The 11664-nt window shown below is 43.4% G+C and overlaps 1 protein-coding gene across 1 annotated transcript; it reads left to right on the plus strand.

The window, feature by feature from the left end:
* The first annotated feature begins 8383 nt into the window (after window positions 1-8383).
* LOC143973434 (Fc receptor-like B) lies at window positions 8384-11141 on the plus strand. The gene is made up of 2 exons (XM_077474415.1): window positions 8384-8977; window positions 10816-11141. Exons 1-2 carry the CDS (start codon window positions 8815-8817, stop codon window positions 11139-11141), a joined length of 489 nt encoding a protein of 162 aa, XP_077330541.1. The 5' UTR covers window positions 8384-8814.
* Window positions 11142-11664: the final 523 nt, after the last annotated feature.

Raw genomic sequence — 11664 nt, forward strand, 5'->3', positions numbered from 1 at the left:
TTGGAGAGAAGCCACATACTTTTGGCCATATAGTACGTATATTATGTATTTATTTATGCAATGTGATTTACTATCAGGGCCAAAGAGTTGACCAAAAACATCTATGGTACCTTTGATTTTTTTGGGGGATTATGAATGATGGTTCTAAGTCTTACTTTTTTTTTTTTTCATTTTTTTTTTTTTATAGGGATCATGACAGACAGCCAAGGTAAGTTTTAGAGTATGTTCATTTTAAAAGATCAATCACTGAATTATAGAGCAACATCAAAATCAGAAACATTATGATTCTTTCACCAGTGTACCCATAAAAGTGTTACTAAACCCCGGACTCTGCATTCACTATATCTGGTCTCCCACAGTACACAGAACATGGAAATGCAATTATTTTAGTACATATAAACTGCTAAATACCTTTACTCATCAGCAGTATATAGCAGTCTTGTGACTTCTATCAGTGTCTGGTTGAAGCTTGTAGAAGGAGTGTTCATTTGTACTCTGATGCCGTGTACGCACGATCAGAATTTTCTTCGAAAAAAAGCTCTGATGGTTTTCCCGATGGAATTTCCGACAGGATTTCGCTCAAACTGTCTTACCTACACACGGCCACACCAAATTCCAACCGCCAAGAATCCGGTGACGTACAACAGTGTTTCTCAACTCCAGTCCTCGAGGCGCCCCAACGGGTCATGTTTTCAGGCTTTCCATTATTTTGCACAGGTGATTTGATCAGTTTCACAGCCTCAGTAATTACCACAGCCGTTTCATCTGCTGGAAATCCTGAAAACATGACCTGTTGGGGTGCCTTGAGGACTGGAGTTGAGAAACACGGACGTACAACACGTACGACGGGACTAGAAAAAGGAAGTTCAATAGCCAGTAGCCAATAACTTCCGTCTTGTAGTTGAATCTGAGCATGCGTGAGTTTTTGCACGTCGGAATTGCATACACACGATCGTAATTTCAAATAGAAACTTTTTCCGTTGGAAAAATTGAGAGCCTGCACAAATCACAATAAGCGTGTATTGATTGGTTTGCGCAAAAGTTATAACGTCTACAAAATAGGGGATGTCATTTTTATTATTTTTTTTATTAGTAATAGCGGCGATCTGCGATTTTTATCATGACTGCGACATTATGGCGGACACATCGGACACTTTTGACACTATTTTGGGACCATTGCCATTTATACAGCGGTGAGTGCTACAAAATGCACTGATTACTGTGTAAATGACACTGGCAGGGAAGGTTAAACACTAGGGGGCGATAAAGGGGTTAAGTGTGTCCTAGGGAGTGATTCTAACTGTGGGGGGGATGGGCTACCACTCACATGACAGTGATCACTGCTCCCGATGACAGGGAGCAGTTATCTCTGTCATGTCACTAGGCAGAACGGGGAAATTATTATTATCATTATTATTATAATATACGATTTATATAGCGTCAACAGTTTACGCAGTGCTTTACAATGTATAGGGGGGGCAACACAATTACAGTAGAGTTCAATACAAAAGGTGCCTTGTTTACATAGGCATCTCCACGTTCTGTGGCTCTGTGACACGATCACCGGGACACTGGTGTACATCAAGTCCGCGGGTTCATGGGCGCGGTTACGCTATATGCGATGGGTGTGTGTGCGCCTGCTAGCCCCACCAATTAAAGGTGACAAACAGGTACGCCCATTTGCCCACCGCTGCAATTGTGCTGAAGTATATCGGCGTGTTGGCAAGTGGTTAACGCAAACAATTTCACCTTATTCACCAATCGTTACTTTGCATCGTGAAAATGCACTTTTCTAGGCAAACAGCCCCTATTCCATTAGTAAATTAACACCAGTGTGTGTGTTCCAATATTTGCCAAAACTCCAACTGATCTTTATTGAAATACCTAGTCCTAGCAGGTAATCCTAGTTCTTACTCGATTTCTACATTACATTACATTTGAAACCCGGATTCGGATGGAGAATTTTGTACGACGTGCTTTTCGGCAGCCGATTTCGCTTTTTTTTATCAGACAAAAGCTGGATGTGCAGACTATACATTTTTGTCAGTGTCCGATTTTCGTTTCATCTTGTTTCGTTTTCAGTCTTTTTACGAAAAAAAAAACGTAAGAGCAAGACTACGCATGCTCAGAAAAGCAAGAATACATACAAAACTATTCAACGCATTATATCACTTCTGACGTTGTATCCTGGTGAATGAAAATTTTCGTATTGTGAGTGACCTCTTCACTTTTGACATGAGACTAGCATGCCACAAAAAAACGGACGTTCGGTCATCTGAAAATCTAAGCCTGTGTACGAGGCTTAACTTTAAAACCAGGCATACGCAATCCTCAATCCCCCTCACTTCCATCTCACCCATTCACACCTTTTTTTTAAAAATACCTTTGTTAGCTGTTTTCCAGCCTCCTGACTCTCCAGCTTGCGTCCCTGACTGGTGCCACATTCAGGGTTGCAGTGCCGCACTCTGTGGCCATGTGGACTGGTCATGTCTTTGTAATGACATCCAGTAATGCAGCTTTTGGGACCTGAGAGGGCCTTCACTGTTGGACAGCCAATGGGTAGGGTCTATGTCACCCGTGCATTTGTGTGGATGTCCCCAAGTAATACCCACCTCCTCTGCAGAGGAAGAGATAAGAGACTCAGATCCCAGCATATCTTTATTTGCATCCACGTGGGCTTGCCACTTCTTTGTAATGACATCCAGCACCTCGGTTTTCAGGACCTAAGAGGACCCATACCCCTTGACATCAAATAGGTAGGATCTATGTCATTCATGCAGTAATGTTTATGCTACAAGGAGGAATCTTCTCCTCTGCAAGGAAAGTGATAAAAGATTTGGGACCCAGCGCATCTTTCAAGTAATATACTTGGTGTAGAGCAAAGAGCAGGAGGGGGTTTTCACTCCTGGAGTTCAGGTTTACCGCCTAACGCATTATACCATTTGAGTTGGGTTGTCCCAACCTAACCTTTAAGCTAATGCCGCGTACACACAATCCGACTTTTTGACGGACTTGGTCCGGCGGACAATCCGACGGACTTTGCAGCTGAGGTCCACCGGACTTTCAAGCGAACGCACTTGGCCACACACAATTCTGACGGATTCGAACGTGATGATGTAGAATAAGGAAGTTCATAGCCAGTAGCCAATAGCTGTCTGTAGCATCGGTTTTATTCCATTGGACTAGCACACAGACGACTGTATTTTTCGACCGGACGCGAGTCCGTCGGAAAGATTTGAAGCAAGTTTTATTTCTAGGGAAGAAATTTTGGGAAGAAAAAGTCCACTGGAGCCCATACACGATCGAATTGTCTGACGGATTCCAGTCTGCCGGACCAAGTCAGTCGAAAAGTCCGGTCCCGTGTATGTGGCATTACACTAGCTATCTGTTGTTGGGCACAGCAAAAGCTTCCATTTCTACATGCCAGAAAATTGTGATCCAAGGGGGCCAGGCCAAAAAAAATGATTGGTCCTGCTTGTAGAGCGTACAGTCACTGGTTGTGCAATGTGTGGTTTATTTTATTATTATATACTGTTACAGTGGCTTTCTTGTTGTATCACCTGAGTAACATATTGTCTTCCAGGAGCTACAGAAAAAGCAATAGTGACTTTCAATCCCAACTGGGTCAAAGTATTCACAGGAGAGTCTATAACTATGATGTGCTACGTAAGCCTTGCCCATCAAAATCAAAGGTTTTCCTGGTACAAAGATAATCAGCAGTTATCTGTCAATGGCCAAACGTATACAATATCCTACACCGGAACTGAACATACTGGAAATTACCAGTGCGGGACAACTTTTTATGAAACTAGTGGTATTAGTAGGCTGGAGGTCATCTACGGTAAGTTCCCTGGTAAGGTAAGGATTAGACACTTTTTTGTCTTTTCTGTAGAAGCAGGGTGGCACTTTTTTGCTTAGTGAAGAAGAGGTCTAACCACATTTGGAGAGATTCCTTTAAAGTAAGAGCTGTGAAATGTGAAATAGCCTTCCATAAGAGATAGTTTTAGCTAAGCCCTGAGCAGCCTACATTGGCTAACCATAAAGAATCGAATCACATTCAAGACCCTCTGCCTCACCCACAAATGCATGCATGGAGACGCTCCTCAATACCTATTCGAGAAAATAAAACACTACACACCCAACCGCAGTCTTCGATCCTCTAACCAAAACCTCCTCTTCATTCCCAAATCTCGGTACAAATCTAAGGGGGAACGGAGATTCGCTCTCCAAGGACCACGGCTATGGAACGCTCTACCAACCAACATCAGCTTGGAAGGAAACCTCCAGGTCTTCAGGAAAAAACTCAAGACCTTCCTCTTCTACAAGCTGGACAACAAAGCTCAGCACAGCGCCTTGATGCGATTCAGTTCGCTTTGAGCGCTATACAAATTATTCATTCATTCATTCATTCATTCAACTCTTTAGATTGTTAAAAAAGTTGGATGTATTTCTAAATTCACTTAATATAGCTGGCTATTTATCAGAAATAATACGGTAGATTACAGATCCAGGTAGTATCTGATTGCCTAAGGGCATCACAGGAATGTGTTTCCATATTGCAGGAAACTGCATCATAAGGGTTTTCGCCTTCATTTGGATCTTCCGGGGTGTAGGGTTTTGTGGATAGAGAATTTAAACTTTTTTATTTGCCTATTGGTTGAACTCAATGGACTATTTTCTACCTATGAAAGGAATTGTAAAAAGACATTAATTTAGAGTCTAATTCAGTAAAGGGTTCAAGTTGAAAGTGAAAATAGCTTACAGTCATAGTTCATCTTGTACTGGTCTCATTTGCCATAATTGTCTCAAATTGTCACATAGACCATACTAGTTTTACAACAGTGACCTCACTCGCAGAAAAGCTGAAGAGAATAAGCTTAGTTAGAAGTAGACACATTGTGAGTACAGGAATAGAATCCATTGAATGATAATAATATAGATCTGTTATGCTGCGTACACACGACCAGACTTTTCGACGGACTAGGTCCCGACGGTCTTCCCGACGGACTTTCCGAATGAGTGGCCACACACAATCACACCAAAGTTCGACAGATTGGAACATGATGACGTATGACCGGACTAGAATAAGGAAGTTCATAGCCAGTAGCCAATAGCTGCCCTAGCGTTGTTTTTTGTCCATCGGACTAGCATACACACGAGTGGATTTCTCGATAGGAACTGGGTCCGGTTGAGTTCCGGTGAAAAAATTTGAAATCATGGGCGCCTGCAGGTAGGGGCAAGGGGGGTCAAGTTCCCCCCCCCCCCCCGGAATCAGGTATTGGATGTTAAATTCAGTACAGTTGCGTCGCTATTGGGGTGCGGGTAGCCTGCACCCAAGCGCCACCTGCCAGTGGGGTGACACCATCAAGGTGCTGTCAAGCCCCTCATCAGTGTAGTGTGACTTTGAGCTCTTTTCCCTGCTCAGTACAGCAGAGAACTTGGCAGTGCTGTGACAGAAGAAAGGTGAGCTGTGGGCTATCAGAGGCTTCTCCCACTCTCCCCACTTTCTCCTGTCAGGGAGAAGAGACGGCGGCTCTCACTAGGTTCCCCGTCAAGGTTCCTTCCCGCTCTGTTCCTTCCCTATTGGCCATAACTGAGGGCCAATCAAAGGAGACTGGGAGAGGAGATCATCGTGGGACATGTAGTCCCAAAGATTGGTGCCCCCATTTTCCACAGGGAGGAGGCTACAGCTCGATCAAGAGAGATATTGACAGACTGCAGCCTGGAAAAAAAGAGTAGGGAGAGAGCACTACAGGACAAAGAATGAGAAGTGTGCTGGGCGGAAGCCAGAGAGAGAGCCGCACTGCCCAGAGCCACCAGAGAGAGAGCCACGCTGCCCAGCACCACCAGAGAGAGAGCCACGCTGCCTAGTGTCACCAGAGAGAGAAAGACTGAGCCACTACCAGGGTACAGACATGCTACACTACTGACAAAAGTCGCCCCCAGGGAACCCAGAGTGAAAGATCGTCCAGCCGGAGGGATCACTGCTGTAGTTTCACTGAGTCTGGTAAAAGGGCTTGTTGGCCATTATCCATTACTTATCCTAGGGACTTACTACTTCTGCAGTCTCTGACCATGATAATGTGATAATGGCCTTGTCGAAAAGGGGCGTTGCATGGGTGACCCCAAAATGATGCCCCCCCCTGAAAAAAAATCTGCGGACGCCCATGTTTGAAGCATGTTCTATTTCTAAAGTCTGTCAGATTTTTGGACAGCAAAGGTCCGATGGAGCCCACACATGATCGAAATGCACAGGTTTGCACAAAACTATAACTGTAATGCCGCGTACACATGACCGGACTTTTCAACAGCAAAGGTCAGACGGCATTACAGTTATAGTTTTGTGAAAACCTGTGCATTGCCTGTGCAGGGCAAAGCAGCAGTTTAGCTTTAATACCCTCTTCCCAGCAGCATATATTTGGCTTTCGTTAGTTCTCCCACATGCTCCATTCCGCCACTGATAACCAAGCCACAGTAACTTGTGACTTACTCCATGTGACAGAGCTTATGCATGGGAATTGGCCCAGCACTGTCACAATGGGTGGGAAGAGAACCCTCATGCTATGTCAACTTTCACTGGAGCAACTTAGATCCTGCAAAGGATTATCTTTCTTCCCTCCTAGTAGCTGAACGGGCCGGTGGGGGAAAAGGTAAGTACAGCTGATACTCGAAAAATTAGAATATCGTGAAAAAGTTCATTTATTTCACTAATGCAACTTAAAAGGTGAAACTAATATATGAGATAGACTCATTACATGCAAAGCAAGATAGTTCAAGCTGTGATTTGTCATAATTGGGATGATTAAGACTTACAGCTCATGAAAACCCCGACATCCGCAAGACCATACAGGTGATTCTAAAGCCTCATACACACGATAGGACTTTGTACAAACTTTCCCTTGGATTTTTGTACAAAGGGTGTCGGCCCTGAACTTGTATTGCATACACACAGCAGGACTTTTTCAGCCAACTTTCACAAAATCACGTGGTTTTTCTGCTCTTTACCGCCACCTTTGGTCAACTTCTGTAATGTTATCTGATCTTTTGCATTGGTTCTGAGCATGCCTGTTTGTACTTTGTACAAAAGTCCTATGGTTTTCTGTACACACGATCAGACTTTGCTCCATCGGACTTTTGTTGCCAGAAAGTTTGTCCGTTCACACAGCCAACAAAAGTCCGATGAAAACCAAAAAAGTTTGTCCGATGGAGCGTACACACGGTCGGACGTTGCTCCAAAACAGCTAATTTGCATGTTTGTTGTCAAAAAGTCTGATCGTGTGTATGGGCCTTAACACCACCTGTTTGTCACTGGATTTGGCCGGTTCTCTCTCACTCCGATGTTGCGATATATCTTTGATCAATGCCAGGATATTTGGATGCATGGTGAACAGCCCCGAAGAAGCAGCAATCTAGTCTGTGAAATGCGGCGGCTAACCAGTATACACAAGAATCTGTTCAAGTTCATTGAAAATTAGCATTAATCTTGGTCATCGCTTTTATGACTTAATATTGTTATCATTTTACATTGTATACTCTAATAAATTATATATTTTTTTAATTTTCCCCTGTGGCTGTGCTTACCTCATGACAGAAATATGCATCCTTTAAAATCCCATTTTCCTTTGAGGAACAGACTTTAATCTGTTCTCTCTCAAATATTCTTTGTTTTATCTTCTGAAGTACGTTCCCAGTTTCCAATAGCTTCTTTAAGATGTCTACATTCGGATGATCTCTTTCAGCATGTTTGCAGTCTCAACAACTCTCCTGTTGCATGTCTGCAGCCTATGACAGCTTTCTGTACATTACATTTACTGAATATTATGTATGGCCATTTGGTTATGTCAGGAGCCACACTTCAATCATCTTGCATCAGAAAGGTGACCACCCTTAGCACACTTTTGCTTTACAGAATTAAAGAGGAAGTAAAGAAGCTAAAAAAAAAAAAAAACACACCCTGCAAGGCAAAGGCATAATGAGCTAGTATGCATAGCATACTAGCTCATTATGAATAACTTACCTGAGAACGAAGCCCCCGAAGCGGTCCTCCATCTTCATGCCCGCCGCTGCCATGGATCCCGGAGTGACTCCCGGGTCTCGCTGCTCCGGTGCATGCGCGCGGGGGCCGGCACTCGCGGCATATCGCCGTGATCTGCGGCCTGCCCAGTGCGCCTGTGTGCCGTCTTAGGGTAAATATCTCCTAAACTGTATAGGTTTAGGACAGGGATATGCAATTAGCGGACCTCCAGCTGTTGCAAAACTACAAGTCCCAGGAGGCATAGCAAGATTCTGAGAGCTACAAGCATGACACCCAGAGGCAGAGGCATGATGGGACTTGTAGTTTTGCAACAGCTGGAGGTCCACTAATTGCATATCCCTGGTTTAGGAGATATTTATTGGACCTACAGGTAAGCCTTAATCTAGGCTTACCTGTAGGTCAAAGTTGGTTGTAAGGGTTTACAACCACTTTAATACGTATAAGTCGTACTTTGGGGTGAGATTTGAAGGATATTTGTTAGAATAAATGAAATGAGGGTTTGCAGGATCAAGTTTCTAGTGTTCTTCTAAGCTTCAGCAGATGTTTAGTGTTCAGTGTTTAATGTTCAGCTGCATTTGACAACATCAGAAAAATCTAATGATACATGTGCCACCCAAGCTACTGTGTGCAATCAACCCGTTTTAGAGGTCAACTGACCCTTTGACAATGTTTTCTTACTTTCAGGTTATCTGATATTGCAAGTTCCTCCCTTGGTGTATGAAGGGGATGATGTGTCTTTGAGATGTTACAGCTGGCCTGGGTATTCAGTACGACGCACCATGTTTTTCAAGGACAAGGCAGTCATAAGACCACTGAAGGCTGACACCAACCTAATCATTCCTAATGTCGATAAAGATGCAGCTGGGAAGTACAAATGTGAAAAGAAATCTGAGTCCTCCTCTGACACGAGTTACACTGATGAATCCTTCCTTTATGTCCAAGGTAAAACAATCCAATACTGCAAACTGTGGAGCTCAACTGTAAACCTGAAAATCCTTAATTGTTAAAAGTCGATGGTTAAAACATGTCTGGGTACTTAAGGATCATTCTAATATGTATAAGCCTTTGTACACACGGTCGGAGATTCTGACGGAATGTGTCCGATCGGACCGTTTTGTCGGATATTCCGCCTGTGTGTGGTCTACATCGGACTGTTTCCATCTGAGTATCCGATGGACCAAGTTTTCCAACTTGGTAAAATTTTCCGACAAAATGCTCCTATCGGACATACTCCGATCATGTGTAGAGAATTCCGATCGGACAAAGTGCCACGCATTCTCAGATCAAATTCCTACACCAAAGCTATTGGCCTGAACGTAGTCCCGTCGTAACGAAATAACGTCATCACGACGGATTTTCCGACAACTTTGTCCGACTGTGTGTATGCAACCGTTTCGGACAAAATCCGTCGGACAAAATCCGACGGATTTGGTTGTCGGAATCTCCGGCTGTGTGTACAAGGGCTAAGAGAGCTATGACTGAGGCTGCTTAGCCAAAGCACGTTAGCTTTGGTACCACTAACCATGGACTTTTAACAATAAAGGATTTTGAAGTCTACTGTCCATTTCTGGTGCTTGCCTAATTTGAAAGTTTTTGCAAGGGTGAGTAGGAAGCCAACCATAAAGCTGACACTCCATCAGCCATATTGGTTGAGAGGTCAAGCTTGTCTGCTTCCTTTAAAAAAATATACATTGCTTGCATTTTGAAACCATCATGTATTCTACAAGAACATTACTACTTTACGGTCAACTCTTCTATGTTTCTAAATGTGGAAGACGTAAAAATCTCAGTGACTGAATATTTGACAAATTCTCATTTAATGGACATTTCCTTATGGATCTTCTTTTTATTCATCAAAAGACTTATTCCAATGTAGCAGTTACTACATTTTGTGTAATGCCCTGTACACACGATAGGATTTTCCGACAACAAAACCGGTGATTTTCTTCCAAAGGATATTGCCTCAAACTTGTCTTGCATACACGTGGTCACACAAATGTTGGCCAACAATTACGAACGTAGTGACGTACAAGATGTACGTGATATCACCATTATGAATGCTAGTTTTACAAGACCTAGCGCTTCCGGCTCGTACTTGATTCCAAGCATGTGTAAACTTTTGTGTACACACGATCGCAAAGTCCGACAACAAAGTTTTGTTGGCGGAAAATGTAAGAATCTGCTAGCCAACATTTGTTGGCGGAAAATCCGTCAACAATCGTTCGATAGAGCATAGAAATGGTCGGACTTTCAGCCAACAAGCTTACATCTAACATTTCCCATCGGAAAGCCCCATCGTGTGTACGGGGCATAAGCCCTTGTACACACGGTCGGACATTCCGACGACAAAATCCGTCGGATTTTGTCTGAAACTTGTGTTGCATACACACGGTCGGACAAAGTTGTCGGAAAATCTAATCGTAGGTAACGTGATGATGTAATTTCGTTACGACGGGACTACGTTCAGGCTAGTAGCCAATAGCTTTGGTCTAGGAATTTGATCTGAGCATGCGTGGCACTTGGTCCGATCAAAATTCTCTATACACAATCGGACAAAGTCCGATCGGATCATGTTGTCGGAAAGTTTTATAGCCCAGCTCTAAAACTTTGTCCGTCGGATATTCCAACGGAAACAGTCCGATGGAGCCCACACACAGTCGGATTATCCGACAACACGGTTCGATCGGACATTTTCCGTCGGAATGTCCGACCGCGTGTACAAGGGCTAAGAGTTGCAAAATCCAAGCCAGCTTGTTGAATCGTGTCCTATTCCTTTGTAGACCTCTTCTCAAGTCCAGAAGTAAATCAGACTCCATACCCCGTGACACAAGGCGACAACCTGATTCTGACCTGTGACACAGTTCTCAGTCCGCTCAGGCAGGAGACAGAACTGCATTTTGCCTTCTACAAAGATGGACAGTATGTTCAGAGATTCAGTTCATCAAACCAATATGAAGTCCAGTCCGCTCAGCTGGAGGATATTGGGAAGTATTCCTGTGAGGTGAAAACCTCAAGCTCCACAGTAAGGAAGATGAGTAAAGCAATACATATCCAGATACAAGGTGACCATCTTATCAATATAGCTTGTTCGGTGTTTAGAACTTAATTTGCTATCCATTAAAAGTCCAAAGAGGACTCATTAGGGCTGATTTACTAAAGGCAAATACTGTATACTGTGAAGTTTGCAAGTGCAGTTGCTCCAGAACTTGGAAAATTAGGTAAATCTTCACTTTACAAAGAATACCCAATCACATACAGTATACACACCTAATTAGAAGATGGAAGTCAGCACAGCTTTCACGCATTTACTAGGGTGAGGATGAGGGACACCTACTAGAAAACCTACTAAACTAGGTCTATGGCATTTTTATTATTTTTTTTTTTACCAGTTATCAGGACTGCGATATTGCAGCAGACAAATTGGACACTTTTGACACATTTTTGGGACCATTGACAATTATACAGCGAGCAGTGCTATAAAAATGCACTGATTACTATGTAAATGTCACTGGTGGGGAAGGGGTTAACACTAGGGGGCGATCAAGGGGTTAAGTGTGTTCCCTCACTGTGTTCTAACTGTAGGGGGGATGGGACTGTCTAGGAGGAGAGGAAGATCGGTGTTCATACAA

The sequence above is a fragment of the Lithobates pipiens genome, unplaced genomic scaffold (assembly GCF_037356315.1).
Source record: "Lithobates pipiens isolate NorthernLeopardFrog02 unplaced genomic scaffold, aLitPip1_a1.2 Scaffold_82, whole genome shotgun sequence".
Classification (NCBI taxonomy): domain Eukaryota; kingdom Metazoa; phylum Chordata; class Amphibia; order Anura; family Ranidae; genus Lithobates; species Lithobates pipiens.

Excerpts from the sequence above, each read along its gene's own strand:
- LOC143973434 (XM_077474415.1), top strand. The coding sequence starts at position 8,815 with ATGTTTTTCAAGGACAAGGCAGTCATAAGACCACTGAAGGCTGACACC. Across the intron at positions 8,978-10,815 it reads ATCCTTCCTTTATGTCCAAG|ACCTCTTCTCAAGTCCAGAA; the intron begins GTAAAACAATCC and ends ATTCCTTTGTAG.